This window comes from Dunckerocampus dactyliophorus, chromosome 13 (assembly GCF_027744805.1).
Source record: "Dunckerocampus dactyliophorus isolate RoL2022-P2 chromosome 13, RoL_Ddac_1.1, whole genome shotgun sequence".
Taxonomy (NCBI): Eukaryota; Metazoa; Chordata; class Actinopteri; order Syngnathiformes; family Syngnathidae; genus Dunckerocampus; species Dunckerocampus dactyliophorus.
In genome coordinates, this window is record NC_072831.1 from 15,630,946 (window position 1) to 15,652,343 (window position 21,398).

General features: G+C 40.8%; 1 protein-coding gene across 5 annotated transcripts in view; it reads left to right on the top strand.

Annotated features, from left to right (window-relative positions):
* Positions 1-21,398, top strand: part of arid1b (AT rich interactive domain 1B (SWI1-like)) — a 263,934-nt gene that overhangs the window by 227,912 nt on the left and 14,624 nt on the right. For 4 of the 5 annotated variants that reach the window (XR_008573455.1, XR_008573454.1, XR_008573457.1 and 1 more), the window contains 10 exons: positions 2,212-2,315; positions 4,734-4,928; positions 6,384-6,599; positions 7,765-7,990; positions 13,921-14,062; positions 16,716-16,885; positions 17,481-17,613; positions 18,871-18,987; positions 19,075-19,150; positions 19,541-20,279. Coding sequence is in view for 1 of the 5 variants with exons in the window: in XM_054796793.1 (XP_054652768.1) it covers positions 2,212-2,315; positions 4,734-4,928; positions 6,384-6,599; positions 7,765-7,990; positions 13,921-14,062; positions 16,716-16,885; positions 17,481-17,613; positions 18,871-18,987; positions 19,075-19,150; positions 19,541-20,279 (2,118 nt within the window). In the remaining 4 variants the exon portion in view is untranslated. The remainder of the gene's footprint in view (positions 1-2,211; positions 2,316-4,733; positions 4,929-6,383; positions 6,600-7,764; positions 7,991-13,920; positions 14,063-16,715; positions 16,886-17,480; positions 17,614-18,870; positions 18,988-19,074; positions 19,151-19,540; positions 20,280-21,398) is intronic. The other variant, XR_008573456.1, reaches the window with a different exon arrangement.

The following is a 21,398-nucleotide window of genomic DNA, read 5'->3' on the forward strand; positions in this document are numbered from 1 at the left end:
AGTTTAATACGTTGTTTAACTTATTTTATTTAAAAGCTCTTGACATTCCAATTAAAATGTTAAATACTCTTGGGAAATTCAAGTTTATTGCTTTTGATACGGTGTACTTGCACAATTATGCCATACAGTATTGTTACATTGATGAAAAATTGGTCTCAAAATAATGTTGACAATAATATCGTTTATCGGCAATAATTTGTAAGACAATTATTGCCCAGCAAAATTTGTTATCGTGACAGGCCTATGTTAGCATAATCCATCCATCCATCCATTTCCTATACCGCTTCTCCTCATTAGGGTCGCGGGGGTATGCTGGAGCCTATCCCAGCTGACTTCGGGCAACAGGCGGGATAGACCCTGGACTGGTCGCCATGTTAGCATAATGTTTGGCATAATTTTATCACAATTTTATATTTGAAATTTTTAGCTTGAAACCAAATGATAGAAATACCGATCATTTTAAAGCAGTTGAGATAACTGAAAAACGTTTGTCCGGCAATTTCTATGTTGTCAAATGTGAGGGTGGTACAGTTGCAAACATGGGACTCTTATTGCGAAGTTAAGAAATCATAGCAGTAAACAGGATGTTGCATCATCTAGAGCGTGGGTCTCCCAACTTTCATCACTATTAAAGTTACTTTGACAAAAAGAAATAAGAGGTGAGCTATTGTGTTTTACTTTATTGACAAAGCAGGTCTCCACTCAGCGTGTTCATTGCCTTTATTGCATTACATTTACAGGCATAATCCTTATCAGCATATACTCTGAATCGAAGAGTTACAAAAAAAAACAAGAGTTGAAGCAAATTGTCGTTGATTTTTTGGCGAGCTCACAAGCAACCTGTAGGAGACCCCTGATTTACCGGACCCCGACTGACCCTTTAAGAGTGAGTGAAAAGGTTTGTAAATTGCTTTCAAATGTTGTTTAAAAAAAGAGCTTCTCTGAAGTCATATACATCTTGGTACACAGTTGATGTCATGTGGCACAACCAGGATTAAACTATGACCTAAACTATAGCAAAAGGAAACGCTAGTGCAGGTCTCTTAAAGAGAAGCCTATTTAGAGCAAGAGTGTTGGTAGCCTGCTTCATGACCACTGTCAAGGTGCCCTTGAGCAATACCCTCAGCAAAGGGGCGCAGTCGCCATATGCGCATCCCCCTCATTCTGACATCTCTACTGTATATGCATGCCTGTGCACATGTCCCATTGAGGAATTACAATCCGTATAATCAGGAAATACGCATGCCTCCTTAAGATTTGAGTAATTCTGACCCCGTGTGCTCCACTGTCCTATTTTCTATTGCAAAGAGACGGATATTGTATGCAAAGTGCAAAGTAGCCCTGCAGGTCAGGCCAGTGAAGGTGCACCTCCAGATACTGTTCATGTTGAATTTATAGAAAAGACATCTCAGTGAATGAGGAGTGGAGGGGGAAATACTTCCATGCTTCCAAGAGTGGTTAGTTCCTCCGAGGTTCACACTCAGCGAATGTTGGCGGTATCAATCTTTATTTCTGCATTGTCGCTAAAGGCGGTAGTGAGGGGGGCCTTTTATTCAAAGCCAAATATTGGAATGTTTGATATTTGAAAAACTTAGAGTACCAAGGTTCCTCGGCAGTTTTCTGCTTTGCCCTGGGAACAGAGAAAAGCCATTAGTCGTGCTCCAGCGTAGAAGGACAAGCCTTCTATCCAAGGACCCTTTCTCTGGCTTTATAAGAAATGTATAGCTGGTACTATAAAACAATCTTGAGAATCTTTACCTCCACTTCAACTTGAAACCGCTGGGAGACATGCTCATGTGTTTGAATAGAAAAAAGTATGTTTAGTGAATGTGACAAATCCCCGCCATAGTGATGTCGCTTTGATTGTATTTGGTTTTCTCCATACAAAATCAGTCCACAGGCTTTCTTAAAGCAGCCATTTTTTGAAATATTTGCTGTGTTTGAAGAGAAATAGCGCAACTGCTTGAGAACGACGACTTTAAAGAGGCGATATATGATGAAAGACATCTGTGATGTCATACAAGACGTGATACTGCAGCTTTCACACATCACAAAGGAAGCACCATTAATTTTAAGAAATGAATGAATCAGCAGCAGCAAATCTCCTGAGATAGTGTTTCATCACCACGGTAAAGCCAAATATCATCATTTGTTTGAGGAAACTTTTGAGAAAATATTTTTTACTCAATGTTTTGTTCATGCTTTGTCAAGGAGCCATTGGAAGTTCAGGGGACGGCATGATGAGCTCAGATGTGAAAGCGAAAGCAGATGCAAAAGATGACAATGATCCCACCAACGACACTCACAAGCCAAAGGTAATTGAAGTGATATTTTTGTACGGTTTCTCATAATTTTGTTCTCTCTTTTGTTTGCTCTTGCGCTCCTAATGATGTCTGATCTGCACATGCTGCCTCAGCACAGTGGGCTTTTTTCCGCTGTTGTTTTTCTCATCATATTTAATGATTTGTTTAACATTTACCATTGCTAATGTTTTCCCAGCTTTGTTTTGGCTCCCAGCTCTCTTTACTTGCTGATGTTTTGGCAGCCTGTGTTGCAAAAAAAAAAAAAAGCTTGGCATCTGCAGCACAGTCGCTTGGACACAAAAGTGCATGGCACTCATGAAGCCTTTGCTGTCCTTCACAGCACACACACGGCATCTCTCGTCTGCGCACACACACATCCCAAAACACAATGCTGACTTCTCATTTCGCCTTACCATTGCACCTCGGCTTGGCTCACCTCAGCAACAACAAAACAGCTCTTTGCTCTTTCCTGCACCCTTCTATTATTTTCACTCACACACATGCACCTCCATCACGTCCACTACACATCTTTTCCTTCCATATCGCTGTCTTTACTTTTGCTGATTATGGTAGTAAGGCTCTTTTGAATTATTAAAGGCATTCAGAGCAGCCAGAAAGACCTCTCGTGCTCCCAACAGAGATGATCTGTCTGCCAGGAGGAGTGCAAAAACACAAAGAGAGATCCAGAGAAGACAGACTAGGGGAAATAGAGAGCAGGGAAGATAAGCTTTTGCTGACATGAAGATTCCATACAAAGACCAGGAGCACTTGTCTAGCTGTTGTTGCTCCCGCTTTTGCACTGGCTGGATGATTCTATCGTTACACTAAGATTATTGTGGCTGTTTCTGCTGAAGAACTACAGCCATGATAATAAACACAAATGAATCGAAACTGGGCACTGTGATATTTTGATACACATCAGTGCAACCCCGCACATTTGCAATTCGGCTGTTTTTTTTTTCCTCCAAAAATAGGTATGCTAAGTCAGTACTAATTTATACATATGTGATGTCAAATTTATAGCAAACATGTACCTGTCCACAATTTTTGCATGTTTATGTCTTACGCTACACTGATGATGTTTTTTCGCCAACCATTGAGATGTCGCACTTTGTTTGGCAGTCCTTGAACACACTGTAGTTGTGTGCTGTAATGCAGAAGTGAAACTTACATATAATATTCTACGATGCTGCCACAGTTGAATAAATTCATTTGTTCATCAATTATCTTACATTATCATTCATTAGTGGTGAGTACCTGTGCATTTTAGACTTGAAATGTGTTTCATAAGCGTGGGAGTCATAGGTAGGGCTTTAATCTGGAATGTGTTGCGAGTGAACACGGGCAGGAAGGCTTGGAGGGGGAGGAAGCGAGCCACATTTGCATGGGCATGTTATTGCCTGAGGATTTTCACTTTTTGCTGGATCTCATTAGATAATAAATAAACCCCAGACCTACTTAATAACAAAACAGGCAATAGTGATTCATTTCATTTAAAGTTAGTCCTAATTTGAAGAAGTACTCAACAGAATTTGAAAATGTCCTTGTTCATGTACGATATGCAAGTTGTTGTCAGCGCTGAATCTAAGGACTGGCCTTGCTTTTTTTTCACTTTTTTGACTACCGTAGTTAAACTTCCACTTCTACAAGCTCAAAAAATGTATTTTCTTGATGTGCATGATACACTCACCAGACAAGTGGCAGCAACATTTTTTTAAAACACACTTCTCTGGTGGTCGGGGGTCGAGGGTCGGCCCTTTAAATTCAGACCTCTATCAAAACTCATCATGAGGTCTGAAGGCAGAATCTTTGATCCAGTTCTTCTTGTAGTCATCGCTTGTGGTGTACAGTGAGAGCACAATATGTAAACTTTAGTATACGAGATCATACATGTGTATACAATAATACCTCATTTATCGCGGTTAATGGGTTCCAGACCCAACCGTGATAAGTGAATTTCCGCAAAGTAAGATTACTTATTTATAAATGAAATATTTTCATAGTTAGTTATAGAAAGTATTATATTATATATTATATTATATATAAGTACTATTATAAGTAGTCGTGGGGATAGAAAACCTGTTTGTGACCTTCTAAATGTGTTTTTAACATTATTAGAGACCTGTAGACATGAAATAACACCCATATCGGCATATCGTGTAAATATGACATTTAAGACAAATAAGACTCGTGCTCGATTTTAATAAATTTGGCCATTTTTATGTAATATGCATATTTTTGACTTAACATTAGGCCACATTCAACCATGAAACAGCATGATTTATTCATATATTTTTGAAAAGCAGCGATAGAGCGAAACCGTGAATTTAAATCTCGAAGTGGCGAGGGACGACTGTAGTTGTATAACAAGATGTATGTTTTTATTCACAGAAAGCAAAGTTATTTTTATTTTTTACTCTTTGTTGACAGCAGTTACAAAACAGCCACAATACCAACAGCACCACGAGCTCCCAGCAGTTTGTATCTCAGCCGGCCACACCGAGCAGCGTCCTGCCCGTCCCCTCCCCTCTTTCACCCAGCCCGGCCAGTTTGTCCTCCTACCATGGAGATGATAGTGACAGCATCAGCAGCCCACCTTGGCCCATCAAGGCCCCTCCGAGCCCTGTAAGGAACACACCTCCATATACAGATGCATGGTCACATACACACAACAACACAGGACGATATTAACATCAGGAGTGTGCTTACCTTAATCATAGGATAATGAATAGTACTATTCTTGCAATTATCAAATTAAATAGTCAGACAGCAAGTCCGTGGTAGATTACGTCAATTGTGATTACTGTAAATGAAAACTGGGGGAAAAAGGGTCACAGTGTGTTTTTTTAGTTTGAACCAAGAGACTCGTTCACAATGTGTAAATATGCAAAGAAACTTAATGACGTCCCTTTGGTGAGAAGATTGGTAAACCACAGCAGATAGACTGTAATGACCTACAGTATATACACTCCTGATGAAAATTTGAACACCAGTTGAAAAATTACAAGAATTTACATTTTGCACTGTTGAATCTTGAGTGATCAATCTTGAGTCAGAAGATAGCTGGGATAGGCATGCCCACGACCCTAGTGAAGACAAGCGGTACAGAAAATGGATGGATGGATGGATCTTAAGGAGCTTCTACATAGAGCTTCAAAATGCAAAAAGAATTAGAGAGTGAGAAAAAAAAATTGTGAGCAATTTATTGCAAACAACCAGTAAACTGAAATAGGCTGTTCATCAGCTGATCAAAAGTTTAAGAACATAGCTCATGACAATGTCATCATGTGGTTATTATGTGGTCATCAGTGGATGTCATTGGACTACACTGAACACCAGTAACAACCTTCATTTGTGCCGAGAATCGTACCGTGTCTTGACTGACAGCCAATTGGGTCTTCCGGCTCAGGGCTGATGGCATTTCTTGGGTCTACGACTTTACTTTTTTGTTCCATAACCCTCAGGATCTTTGAAGAAGTTTAAAATTACTGTCTTACTACATGCAACTTCAGCAGCAATGGCGCACTGCGAGAGGCCTTGCTTATGTAGCTCAACAATCCGACCATGTTCAGAGAGGAAAAAGCTTTTTTGCATTTGCCATCAAGAGGTCATGACAGTGGGAATACCTGGCAGAAAATGGCATTGAATCCACATTTTTGCCAATATTTTGACCTTTAAAGGCTGTGGTCTTTTGATCAGCTGCAATAAATAATGATGGCTTGCAATAAATTGCTTACTCTGAATTTTTTTGTCTCGTTCCTCATTTTCTTCTTTTTGCATTTGAAGCTCTACTTAGAAGCTCCTTAAGAGTGCAAATGTAAATTCTTGGTGTTTTTCAACCGGTCTTGAAACCATTGATATGAATAAAGGGTCAGTTAGGGGGTGTGAGCTATCAACACTCTTATTATTAGATTCAAGAGAGTTTTATTGTCATGAGAGAGAGAGAGTACAGACAGTATTAGAGCATTCAAATTAACTTGAGAATATTTTTAGAAAGTTAAATGTTGGATGAAATTCAATGATCACATTCTTTCAGTTTCCAATTTCTCTTCTTTTGTCCACCATCATTTTTTTTGACAGAAAGCCAACTCAAACTCCTCAACGGCCTGTGGTGAGCGAATCGTGCGGCTATATGATCTGGGCGTGGAACCGGAGAGGCGCAGCTGGGTGGAGCGCTATCTTTCCTTCATGGAGGAGAGAGGAACGCCCGTTTCCCAGCTGCCTGTTGTGGGGAAGAAGCCACTGGACCTCTGGAAGCTCTACATTGCTGTTCGCGAGATTGGAGGCCTCGCCATGGTAATGCTGATGTTGTTGTGAGCCTTGGGGATCATGTTTGATAAAAAGCCCTGCAATATGAGAAAATAATCAAGTCCACATATGAAATAAAATGCTACTATAACAGAAAATGTTTTTTTGGTATTAAAGTAAAAATATGTTAATGTAACCAATAGATTGCTGAAGAATGACTTAAATTTGTGTGTACAATACATTTTTTTAAATGTATGTTGATTGGATTCCTTAGGAAGTACAGTGGGTACGGAAAGTATTCAGACCCCTTGAAATTTCTCACTCTCTGTGTCATTGCAGCCATTTGCCAAAATCTAAAAAGTTGATTTTATTTCTCATTAATGTACACTCAGCACCCCATCTAGACAGAAAACAGAAATGTAGAAATTTCTGCAAATTTATTAAAAAAGACAAACTGAAATATCACATGGTCATAAGTATTCAGACCCTTTGCAGCGAGATTCATATTTAACTCACATGCTGTCCACTTCGTCTGATCCTCCTTGAGATGGTTCTGCTCCTTTATTGGAGTCCAATAAAGTGTTTAATTAAACTGATTGGGCCTGATTAGGAAAGGCACACACCTTTCTATATAAGACCTTACAGCTCACAGTGCATGTCAGAGCAAATGAGAATCATGAGGTCGAAGGAATTGCCCAAGGAGCTCAGATACAGATTTGTGGCAAGGCACAGATCTGGCCGAGGTTACAAAATAATTTCTGCAAAAATATGCATGTTAAGTGAATTGCAGGCTCTACATAGTCTATGGATGTGAATCCATCCATCCATCCATCCATCCATCTTCTATTCCGTTTATCCTCATTAGGGTCGCGGGGGTATGCTGGAGTTTATCCCAGCTGACTTTGGGAGAGAGGCGGAGTACACCCTGGACTGGTCGTCTTATACCAACATGCAATCTGAGCTATATTACATGAGATAATAAAATATTGGACTTTTTCTGTTGGTAGATTTAAGGTTGCTTAGAGTTCCACTTTTTGCGGTACTTGTCAAAATATTAGAAACATCTTGCAGGATGATTGAATGCAGTCTACATCACAGCAAGCTACAAGCACAATAACATATATTTCATAGACTTTAGAATGAACACATTCAAAAGAAAGCATTCTGTTATGATCATGTTATTAAAAGGGAATAAATAACATATCACCCGCAGGTAAATAAGAACAAGAAGTGGCGTGAGTTGTCGACCACTCTGAGCGTGGGGACATCGAGCAGCTCGGCCAGCTCGCTCAAGAAGAACTATATCCAGTACCTGTTTGCCTATGAGTGTAAGATGGAGCGGGGAGAAGAGCCACCAGCAGACAGCAGCAGCAGCAGCAGCGGCAGCATGGCCGGAACAGACAACAGGAAGCAGGTCAAGGTCCAGCCGCCCTCACCCGGTAAGGCTTAGTAGCATATCAATATGCTCTACTACCAAAATTACACCTGCTACAGGTCGTGATGCTGTTATGCCAAAGGGCACTTAAAGCACCACCACTCCTGCACCTAAGGGTGTCCTCACACCAGGGTATTCGTACCATTTCATGCTTTATCCCATTTCCTTGTCCCATCACTTCTACATGTATACTGCTCTCTAACTGCAATTTCCCTGACTTTGTGCAATATTTCCAGTCTAATTTTGAGCCGTTCTGATTATTTCTTCTGTGCAATGTTTTGGCTGTCATTACTTACTTGCAAGAGGAGTATTTTATTAAGTGAACTGCCTTTACTATGCAGAAAAATGTAGTCCCGGATGGGTATGATAGTTGTGTGTGTAACATTATTAGCATATATACACAGTAGATCCCCGCTTTTTGCAGTAGGTATGTTGCACACCTACCAGTAGATGGCGAAAATCCACATATAATTAATACGCCAGTAAAAACGTTTATTTTTGACACACGGATCACTCCTACCCGTCCAAATACTCCTTTTCCCGTGACAGTGACGTCCTCCGATTTTGGATCAACATTTGCAATAAAAGTGACTGTCGGAATTAGATTAACATAATTAATATTAAATGCTAAATGCACACTCCAGGTAGTATGAGGCTCCCCTGCACTACAGGCTGTTGGGTCGTCCCAGCTAGCTGTCGGAGAAGGCGTTTCTGCAAACCGTGTCTACATAATCCACACTCCTTGACTTGAAGTAATTATGGGGCCTTCAAAGACCGCTGAACAAAGTGCGAAATCTCAAAGCTTGACAAAAAAACATTATCAGTGAAGTATAAAGACAAACATGTACCAATGTTTAACAGTGATACATGGTTGTGGTTATGTTTTAATTTATTTCGAACATACATACTGTTTACATTGAGTGCATCATGTTACAATTTACAATTCCACATGTCGGAAAGGAGCAGGAGGAAGCAGACGTTTAATCCTACCCCCTCATCCTTACCACATCACTATTTAACATTACTATTTTTGTAACACAAAACAAACAAAATAGAGAAAGTTCTTACTTTTACCCCTGTTGATGTCCGGGTCCACTCCCTACCGTGTTTCGTGTTACACTATGAGTGCCATTGAATGTCGATACTTGGGTTCCTAATTCTAGTACTTCTTGTTGAGCAGGCCCTTGCAACGGTGATATCAAAAGTCAAATGTTATTGGATGTAATCCTTTAACTGCATGGCTCTTTCTTTGTGAGTTGTATCCTCCATTTTTCTTGTTGTCATGGTAATGGTAATATGTGCTTTAATATGCATCCAGACTGTTGATATCTTTGATATCTACTGGCCCTCCATTTAGCTTGATGTAGATTTTGCCATTGGCGCTCCAAGTGCTTTGTATCTGTCACTGCTTCCTCAAGTCTCGTGCTTTCTTGGCGATGTCAGCATTGCGTTTTGTCAGACGCTCATTCTTGTAGACGTTTGTACCTTTCAGCTTCATTCCCTGTTTCAGCAGTGTTTCGAATTCCCTGTTGGTGAACTTAACCATGATGACGGCTGTGGTGTTGTTTCTGCCATATAATGGGATCCAAATATCGGCGGTCTTGATATCTACATCCACCTCCTTTGATTGTAGAAGGTTGTCAATCTGTTGATTTGTTGAAGGGACATCCATTCTATCTGGTTCTCCTCTCTTTTGTAGTGCCCTATCTTTTGACCTGAGTGTAACTCGGAGCTCTGTGAGGATCACAGTGTGCATTTGTGCATTCTGATCCATCTCATCAATTATATTTTTAATTTGCTCGATGATATTTTCCTTTGCGTCTTTCTCTTCAAGAGTGTTGTACAAGGCAGCATTATCCAAAGAGTGCCTTGATGCCATCCTGTAGAATGTTGATATCATTGCATAATGCTCTATTTTCTTCCATAGGGTGTTTAACCTCCTTGAGAGCAGCGCGTAAGGCAGCGTTTTCATCTTGCAGCTCCTCGGTTTCCTCTCTTAATGCCTTGGTATCCTTGCTTAGTACTCTATTTTACTCCCGAAGGGTTCTGACATCATTATGGACCTCCAAGATCATGTCGATGAGGCTGTCGTTGTGCGTTTGTACACGTTTAATCTGTGATTGTACATTCTTAATTTCTTGCTTTGCTTTTTAAAAAAAATCATGCGTTGTTTGTGCTTGCAGTCACCAAAATTCTCACTCTGTTATCGCTGCAGTACGCACTTGTATCTCATATCTGCCTTTTCAAGGCGTGTAATATCAGATTATCGCTGTCAAGAATATTTTCGAGGACAGGAGGTGGGGAAGGTGGGGGAAACCTCTCATTCATCTTTTTTAAGGTTGTGGAAAAATACAAAATTTTTGCACTTGAGAGTTTTTCGAGGCGTCTTCCTCCTCCTCCTTCGACAGCCACACTGACCCAATTTCTGATTTTGGATCCATATTTCCAGGGCCAGCATCATTTTGCTCTGTGTTGCTGTATGCTGTATTCTACCTGCATTATCACACATTTATAAATTATTACTGACTTAGGGTGAATGAGATTTTTTCTGCGAAAAAACAGCCTATTTTCTGAGGATTTTTTTTTTTAATTAAATAAAACTCAAAAAGAACACGAATTTGATGATCTCCAATGTGCGGGGATCCACGATATTGCTCAGGATGCTCACCAGGATGCATCTACAACCGTGAATTTCTATGTTGCTTTGGGAACATTCTATTGAAATCTAAATTTAGATGATGAGACATCAGTTGCAACTCTAATAGGTGTGAAGTTATAGGAAAAGTTCATGAAGACACCTTGAGCCCATGAGATAAGTAAACAACACTGTCTTGATGAGATAATTCACCATTTAATGAAAGCCAGTTATGACAGCGTCACCATTTGAACCTCAAGTCTGATGCTTTTATTTCATTCAAGTGTGATTGAGGTTAAGTCAGGTTGTGTTGGGTAAATTTTGTTTGTATGCTCTTGGTGTTCACACTGTCTTTGAACAATTATGACACGAGGATCAGCAGAAGGCGAGAGAGACAGTTGGAGCGTTAAGGTCACGCCTCTAATTTGCAACGGAGATGAGAAAGGTGGCCCCAGCTTTTAAAAAGAACATCAGGGTACTTCACCTGCATGAGACACTGCAGATTGCTTTTTCTGCTTGGCAGAAAAGATCATCCACCTGCATTTGCATTCATACTGTTAGACACACTGTACTGTACACTTATGGATAAATACATGATCTTCCATGTTTGTGACACATTATTTGTCATTTGTTCAACATCTAAACTATAAAAATACACTCATCTAATCCAATAGTTAAAGGTCTTCTATTATGAAAAATGAACTTTTAATTATATTGAAATAGCGCTTAAGTGACGTCATAAATGAAAAACCCCCTTCCTCATGGACATGATATCACCTTTGAGCCACACCTGCCTTGATGAGCCCACCCCATGAAGTGCCTTTTTAAGGTCATGCCACAGCATCTCATTAGGATTCAGGTCAGCACTTTGACTAGGCCACTCCAGTCTTCATTGTTTTTCTTCAGCCATTCAGAGATGGACTTGCTGGTGTGTTTTGGATCATTGTCCTGCTGCAGAACCCAAGTTGGTTTCAGATTGAGGTCACCAACAGATGTCCGGAAATTCTCCGACAGGATTTTTTTGGTAGTCAGCAGAATTCATGGTTCCATTTATCACAGCAAGTCTTTCAGGTCCTAAAGCAGCAAAACAGCAGACCATCACACTACCGCCACCATATTTTACTGTTGGTATGACGTTTTTTTTCTGAAATGCGACGTGAGTATTTCTCAAAGGTTTTGGAAATCATCAAGATGTTTTCTGGCAAAATTGAGACGAGCCTTAATGTTCTTTCTGTTCAGCAGTGGTTTTCGTCTTGGAACTCTGCCATGCAGGCCGTTTTTGCCCAGTGTCTTTCTTATGGTGAAACACTTATGAACACTGACCTTAAATGAGGCAAGTGAGGTGTGCAGTTCTTTGGATGTTGTTGTGGGGTCTTTTGTGACCTCTTGGATGAGTCTTTGATGCGCTCTTGAGGTCATTTTGACTGGCCGGCCACTCCTGGGAAGGTTCGCCACTGTTCCCAGGTCCCAAAGCGGTCCCAAAGCTTTAGAAATGGCTTTATAACCTTTTCCAGACTGATCAAACTCAGTTACTTTCTTTAGTGTCATTTAAAAACTGCAATTTGTGTTCAGTTGTGTTGTCATTGACTAATATTTTAATTTGTTAGATGATCTGAAACATTTAAGTGTGACAAACATGCAAAAAAAAACAAGAAATCAGGGAGGAGGAAAACACCTTTTCACACAATTGTATGTCAAGGTATGTCTGTTTAACCTGAGAGCTGTACTTTTACTCAGATTTCAGTCTGCAAAGAGCATTCTATGTGTAGCTTTTCTGCTACAGAGAAATTCAGCCTGTGAGTGCTTTTAGATGGTGGAGGGGGCTACTGCAGCACTCGCTGCTCGTTGAGAAGAGTGATACGTGCTTTCACGTCAGACTCTCCAAAAGTCTCTTGACTGGATTTGTCGCTAGTTGCTTTTTTTCAGAAGAATGTCTAGAGGGGTCTGATTACTCGCTAAATCTAGCGACAAAGTCGTTAAATTGTCAACACTGATACCTTTTATTCATTCTCTTGCAGACCAGGTGCGTTTGTGAGTGACGTTTGTGGCACCAGTCCACCACATATCATTTCCCATCTAAAGATTGTAGCGCAAAACACTGGTATAGCAAGTATTTGACTTCCAAATGACATCGTTTCTAAATCTAAAAACTAGCCTCCAGAGAGCCTGCCAATCTATTTATTGACTTGACAGTGCGGTGATGTCATGGGGGGCGTGTGTCCAGCAGGCTGGTGTGTGTGTGTGTGTGTGTGTGCGTAGGCATGATTTAATGAGCTCTGCAATGTATAATGTAAACAAACCTGACCTCTTTGTCACCTTTCATTCACAAAAGACTCCCACCATCCCCCTGGATTATGTCACCCACTGACACACACATAAAATGTCAGCCACATGCCTCTTACACATTTTTCCCCTACTGTCATTCTTCTCCCTCTAAATGTGGAGCAAAGGGTACTTGAGTTCATTCTCTCGTCCATCTCCCCTCTGCCTTCTTTCAACCCACGGCTGAGTATTATACGCATCTGCTCTTGAAGAATGAGAAACCTCGGTTAAAGCCGCCACTGTTTACTGTAACACGTGACTCTTCTGATGAAAGGGAGGAGTTATCCCAGTAAGTTAGGAGTTCCACCTCTTCTCCTGCTGCCATTATGGGATAACCATCTCTGCCCCTAGTTCTGTCTCTTTCTTTCTCTGTCTCCCACAATGTAGAGGCAGGGGGCGTTGTTGAATAATTCAGAATTAGTATGAATTTTTAAAGCATGAGTCTGTGTTTTCCTGTTGGAAACGTGCGGTGCAGTAAGAGGCCACTGAGGCTCTTCCAGTGGAAAGCTTCTTACGCTAAATGCTCATTAGGATGTTTTCATATTCTGTCTTTGCCCTTGTCATCTTTTAAGAAGAGCAGTCCATATTTTCCCATTAAACTTGCTTCAGGGAATTTGTATCCCTTGATTTTATGTGCTTGTGTTACCAGCCTCTTGTGGATCTTCACTCCTAGAATTCACTCAATTGTGGTATTATAATATTGAGAACACACTAACCTAGTTTTAGTCGAGATCTATTGATTTTATAACTCGGGATGTCAAATAGTATCGGCCAACCAATCTCATTGGCATGAGACATTTCTTTCATTTCTGTTAGGTTCTCTTCTAATGTAGGTCATCACTCCCACCACATAGTAGCCAGATGCTAACACAACCCGACAATGGGAGAACATACATAGCAGGCAGACGACTGACAGTTTTCAGCTTTTATTTTGTGGTTTAAATAAATGCTAACCTCCCATCATTTCTGTCGTCCAGCTAACTCTGGTGGCTCCCTCCAAGGTCCACAAACACCCCAGTCTTCTGGCAGCAGCTCCACTGTGGAAGGTGCAGTTGACCTCATTCCCCCGACACGTGCCACCACCCCGCTTGGACAGGTCGCACCTGTGTCAATCAACAGGTACCACCCACCATATTCCCTTTTTCTACACTTCTACTGCCTTGATTATTTGCGGCATGACTGCCTTTTTCGCTGTTGCAGTATCAGTCGTCACTCATTTGTGTTATATTTGACATTCCGTGTGACTACTGTCACTGTAAAATATCACTTTCAAATTGATGAATATATCAGGAAAGGAAAGGGGAGTTGATTTACAAACCTTAAAGGTCACACTAGACGGATGTGAGGAATCTCGTATTACACTTATCAGTTGTGATTTGAAGATGAAGTCAAGCTCTTCTTTTATTCCGCTGTACGACATGTGAGCATGTTAGTCCTGCAAAGGACGCTCCTTCTCCTTTGCTCAACAAACAACACAATTACACAATCCAGTCCAGGGTGTATCTCATGTCTTGCCAAAGTCAGCTGGGATAGACACCAGCTTACCTGTTACCATGACCAGAAATACTAGTAAAGTGTGAATTAACTGATTGTCAGGAGTAAAATGGTCCTATAGACTTTTCTCAGCATTTAATGGTTCCATGAAGCACTCAAGACATAAATATTAAGTTAATCCAAGATTAGCTATCATTTTCTGTGTGTAACTACCAAAATTCAATTGTGTGTGTAGAACAGGCTGACTCAAAAATATTACGTTTTTCAGTTCTGTTGCTGTCTTTATAGTAATGAATAACGTTGATAATAATACAGTAATCCCTCATTTATCACAGTTAGTTGGTTCCACACCTGACCGTGATAAGTGGATTTCCACAAAGTAGGATTCCTGTTTTATAAATGGAATATTTTTGTAGTTATGGCATGGAAAACCTATTTGTCTTCTAACATTATTAGAGTCCTCTAGACATGAAATAACACCCATATAGTCACCTTATTTGTATTATCCAGTATAGTAGATACAATCAGAGAAAATAAGACATTTAAGACATAAATAAAAGTCATGCATATGTGTGTCACACTAAGTGTGATCCAGTGCTCGTAGGGGAGCAGAATGAGTAGTGGACAGGAAGTGACGTTGGGGGTTCATAGATTAGTTTTAGCTTTTTAGCGGTTGGTCATGGTAGCCCATGTTGTTGTTATTATTATTCTTATTAGTAGCAGTAGTAGTAGGAGGATGTTACTATTATTGCGCCTGTTGTGAGATAATTTACACCTGCAATAAAAGCCTGCTGTTCCATCAATCAAGTCTGGTGCTTGTCTCACCAATTACTGACACCTAGTGAACAATGTTGAATACTACATTTACAATTTGAATCATCTTCTGAATGCCTATATTTTGTATTTTACTTCATTTAGCCATTTTTATGTTTCAAAATACTTAATTTAGACAAAAAATACGTACAAGTTGCTTAAATATGCATATTTTTTTTTTATTAATAAATATATGTTTGAAGAACCGTGATAGAGTTATAATCTTAATTGGATTAAAACTACTTTTACAGCTTTGTTCATTATGTTTCATTTGGTAGGAAAAACAAAAAGTAATGGTTGGATAGAAAATATATATGTAAATAAAATAAATACGGAAGAAGATGGATGGATGAATAAAATAAATATAATGGTACAATATTAAACAGATTTTTTTTTTTTTTTTTAAAGGTCGTCTTATTTTCAGGGTCTGGAGGGGCATACCTGCAAAACAATACAGTATGATGGAACAGTTTAACCCCGGATTAAGTAAACAGCCTGCCTACAAAGTGCCAAGGCTGGACTTCTCAAATGGTGCTCCGCAGATCAGATCCCGCCTTTTAATGAAAGTAGACCCGCCCGTTCAGTTCAAAATTTGGGATCGGCTAACATTAACCTAAAAACACTAGAGCACGCCTGTCATAAAGAGCAGACGTTTTCAACCTTTTTCAACCTTTTTTTTTTAGTAAAGTACCCCAAGTGGAATATTTTTAGTAGCTAAAGAAAAGCATTTTTGTTAGGAAAAAAGATGTAAAGCACACCACGATCGCATCACTATCTGATTTCTTAACTGTCCAAAGCAGCGCCCATTAGTCGTGTTCTTGTTTGAAGCATTTGGTGGGAAAAATGAAGCAAAGAAATAATGTACTTAGTTATGAATAAAAGCTTTGTGCAAATTAAAATAATGATCAGAAATCTTTTGAGATTATAAAAAAGATGTGTTCTTAAAAATAAAAATCAACGTATAAACTTTATTTAATACTGTTTTTTTTTATTTTTCAGTTACAAAAAACATACCATAAAAGTTTTATACTGGTCATATCTTTGTCAGCAGGGGATCAAATACTTATTTTTCCAACTGCAACTACTTATTTTTCACTTCGTGCGCCCGCTGGAGTGCCTTCAAGTACTCCCAATTTTGAGAACTAGTGATACAGAGGATTGTTGACTAGCGCTTTCACAGCAGGTCCTCCTGCTTGTGTTTTAAATTAAGACTTAATGACTGATTTATGACTTATCCATTTGGTGTGGTGCAAATATGAAGATATTACAGAAATATATAATAAACGTTTTCTGAAAATGCGGCTCTGGGCTAAAGTGTCATCATGCACTCCGTGCCCTATATACTGAACTAACAGAACATCCATTGACATAAATGATTGAAAACACTGTCTACCTTTCCTTCCTTCTCTCCTTGTTCCTTCTCTTCTACTTGTCCATCTGCTGCTCTGCCCCTCCCCTGGTCCAGGAGCAGCGTGAGTGTGCAGGACCCCTTCTCAGAGGTCAGCGACCCGGCCTTCCAGAAGCGCTCTTCTTCTCTGCCCCCCTCTGCGTCGTACCAGCAGGGCCTCGGCATGCCTGACATGATGATGAGGATGCAGTACGATGCCAAGGATCCGTTCGCTGGCATGAGGAAGAGTGAGTGAGGCAAACATGAAGCCTTGGCTTATAGTATTCTGCTGACTATTGTGTGAATATTATTTACCCCAGTTAATGAAAAATGTCAAAATTCTATTATTTGTGTCTTATGTGTAAAAAATTGCCAAGTCACTGATATTGCTGAGTGACAGATGTCTTTAAAGGTGTTTGTTATACCACACACCTCTTCACTGAATACATGTGCTGCTCTTGTATCTTAGCATTCGTCTCATCTTAACTTTGTTCGTCCTTTTCATCGTCCTCTTTTGAACCTGCTGAGGACCACCTGTTTGTACCAACTTGTGTGCTTCGGACTTCAAAACAAACCGGAGAATGGAGTTTGAATGAATAATATGGCGGACGTACGCTGCATGATAACAGCAGCATCCAAAGAACAATAGATCTAAACAGTGAAAGTGGTGAATATTTATATATTTATGGGGATGCTGCCACCTGCTGGCTGGCAGAGGCCATAACTCACAATGATGAAAAACTCTGTGTAGACCACACTATTTTACATTTTCAACCTATCGCATGTTAGAAAGGAGTGTCAAGTCTATTCCTCCATTTACTGTATTTCTGTTTTCCTCCTCAGTGGTAGGAGCTGATCCCTACATGCCCGGCCAAATTCCAACCAGTGGTGTTCAGGACATGTACGGGCGGCCCCCAACAGCCCTGAGCATGACTCAACGGTCGCAGTACCCATACGGGCCTGGCTACGACAGGAGGTGAGCATTTGAGCCAGAGCCAGATGTTTTTAGCACTTGTTCAATTCCTGTTACGGGGGCGGGGGGGAACTTCTAAGGTTGAATACAGTTTGTTGACTTTGACGAGTAAAGGAAATTGAATTCATTTGTTCCAGGGTCAAGCTGTCCCAGTCATAAAACCCCTTAACTGCACAGTCAATGTTTTAAGTGACATTTTATCAACTGTCAGACAAAAGTGCACAAAAACAAGCAAAAAACCTGAAGGAGAAAGCAAGTAACCTTAAAACTCACACCTTTTCAGTGTTTTTGATATATTTTTTAATGCGGCGGCCTGCCATAAGTAAATTTGGATTGCCATAGATTGATTCGGGACTACTTTTTTTTTTTTTTTTGGCACTACCTGTTCGCCCTCGCTCGCGAACACATGATAATGGGACTATTTTGGTCACTTGTCGGGACAAACAACTCTGTACAGTAGATGGCATTGAAACTGCTTCTTAAAGCGTGGTTTATGCTTGACGCATCCACGAGGTCCGCAATTTTCTAGCTACGCGGCCTCGCGTGTAAAAACATGCCGGACAAGCAAGAGCCCCTGGTGGCGGGGATCTCGAAAAAACATTTTTTGGATTCTTTTTTTAATTTGGCTCATAAAAATCACGGCAATCAACAGATTGTCATCCATTATTGGAGAGAAATTGCTGCCACTCTTGGAAGAGACGAGGAGGCGGTTAAACAAAAAAAGTTGGACAAAGTTAAGAGACCGATATGTGAAGGCAAGAAAGGGTGCTAAAGGGAAAAGTGGTGGTCCAGGAGGAGGAAAGAATGTCCCACCAATTCTGAAAGAGATGGGTTGGCTACCTTTAAGCTCATGCTCGTCACCGTGCTGTAAACAACGCTTTCTACTTCTACTATGGTGTATTGTTGTACGAATGCTGTAGACGCTCCACTGCCCTCTATCATCTGGGAAAATAGGGGCTAAGAGCGGGGACATGACGCACCGACTGCAAAAGTTGCCTCTGGCTGATTCAGCACGTCTCATTTCCGTGCGGCACGTACATGCGTCAAGCATAACCCGAGCTTAACACACCTGATACGCACATAAAATACGCTTGTGAAGTTATTCCTTCTGGATGCTGATGTCTCACAGGACATGCTGAGGTGTTGCATGCGCAGCCGGCAGTATTTTTCCTGAAAATGTTCACCACATTTTGAGCGTTTTGACTTTTTCAAATGGATATGAATCGCAGCATGGATATTGAACTGTTGTTTATTCTTCAGACCAGACCACATGATGGGGATGGAGGGAGGTATGGGTCCTCCTGGCAGTCAGAACAACATGGGACCTCACAGTGAGGGTAGCATGTATTCTCCCAACAGATATCCTTCACAGCAGAGGTAAGAACCTGTTTGCATGTGTCATAGTTCCATCACGTGTCAACAGAAAGCAGTGAGTGTTCCATTCTTTCTCATTTCGCCTTGCAGACATGACGGCTATAGTTCACAGTACCCTGGCATGCCATATGGGATGCATCCTTCTGGAATGTACCAGCAGCAACAGGTGAGCTATATCCTCTACTCATAGTTCAATTTTATTCGTCATTTTTAATGGAAAGTGGAATTATGTGATGAGTGGTATTCCGAAAAGTCCACCACAACTTAGCTCTCTCGTAGTAGTAGTAGTATTAGTAATAGTACTGTACAGTAGTTAGGGAAGTGATGATAAATGAATGACTTACTACAACTTTTTGACTATAAGAACAACATAATAAGCATGAAACTTTGCATTTGGATTTTTAGTTACAGTATATTCTTAACATGTCTCTGGTGAAGAGGTCCAATTATATTTAAAACTAAAGTACCAGATAAAGTAAAAAGAAAAACAAAGTATAAAGAATCAGTTGTGTGTGTAAGAGTATGTTTACTAACAGGGTCTACCTTGGCTTGGCAGGGCTACAAAAGGCCCATGGATAGCATTTATGGCCCCCCACCCAAGAGGCACGAGAGCGACATGTATGGCATGCAGTACCCCAACCAGCAGACAGATATGTATAACCACTATAGTGGGGGCTATTCAGGCCCAGATCACAGACCCCTCCAAGGACAGTTCCCTTACCCCTACCCCCGTGACCGCATGGCTTCTTCTATGCCAAGTCAGCACAGTATGATGAGTGGGGGGGCTACTCCAAACCACACTGGTGACGGTCCCAACATGTGGCCATCCAGGACAGACCTCAGCTATCCCTACCCCAACCGACAAGGGCCCTCATCCCAGATGCCCCCTTATGGCTCCATTGGCAGAGAAGATATGGACGGGCGGCCCGGACAGGATCATTGGCACCGGCAGTCTCCTTATATGTCATCTCCAGGCAGCATGACTCCCTTTTCATCACGCCACCCCCCATCGTCTTATTCCAACTCCCAGTCCATGGCAAACCACCTGCCCAGAGCGCCAAGTCCAGGGGCTTTTCAGCGGGCCATGGACTCTCGGGTGTCACCCAGCAAAGCAGCTTTCATGTCAGTCATGAAGATGTCAAAGCCTGGGATGCCCATGATGGGATCTCAGGGATGCGGAACACTGGGTCAGTTCCCTCCCAACCTGAGAAGGGACCTCAACTACCCACCAGGATCAGTGGAGGGTACCATGCCGATTCTCAGGCATCGACGCAAGCTTACCTCAAAGGACACAGGTGAGATGCTTTTAGTACATTTCCAGTGTGGGATTTGAATCTGGACATATTCGTGTATTCTCACAGTTTAGGGGTGCAAAATGGGAAACTTTGTGTCAGAGTTTATGGAAATGAACAGGAATATATGATCTGCTGTACACATTTGAGTCCATGACTTGATTTTACTTCATTGTCAAAACTTCTTCTAGTAAACTGTAACAAAAGAAACCATGGTTTTACTTTTTACATGGTTTTATTTGTCAGTCCGACATGTTTATTTTATTCAGTATTTATGTTTTGGCTGTTCAATGAAAGAGCTTGATTAAAGTGAAACATCTTTATCGTGTTTGTTAAATAAATAAATGACCACAAATTACCAATGAAAAGACAACAGTAATGGTGACTGATTTAAAGTAGGGGTGTCAAATGATAGTCGTATTTAAGTCATTTTAAACTGCATTAATAAGATTTCTCTTTTTCCTTTTCATGAAATCTGTTTTCAGGCGTTTGGCTTCTTGTGTTTTAGTTGTTGGGGGTGGAAAACAATGCTTAATCACACCCTGAAGAGGACATTGATTGGCTGGCATTGTGTTTGGGCTTGTTTACCATAAGCTAATAGGCTCCCATTGTAGTTGGGAGGGCAAGGTGAGTAGCGGCAGCACCCGGTTGCGAGTGCAGTCACAGCTGACGTTACCAGAAAAACACTAGCAATTTAGAGAGCCATAGCAAGGCTCTTTGCCAAATGAAACTCGAGAGAACACCCCGCGTATGAGCAAGTCTGCGACCGACCAATGTTCTTGCCATATGGATTGCGACAGACTGCAGGCCAACAAACACGGTGGAAGACAAGGGGTTAACAGAAGTGTTGCATACGCGTTCAGTGACCCATCACACAACAAATCAGCAAGCTGTACGAATAATTGTATTGCTCAGAAAAGTGTTCTTCATGTTTTTTGATATGCTAACTTCAGTGCTTGCATGGAGCTGATGTTTTATTTTATTTTTTATTTTCTAATATGTTTTATTTTATTTTTATTTTCTAATTATTGGGAGATTTCACAAAAGAACAGCAATATTCCCCTCCGGTGTTCGACACTAAAGGTTGCAGGCAGCAGTTGCCACTAGTCTCAGATAAAGCGG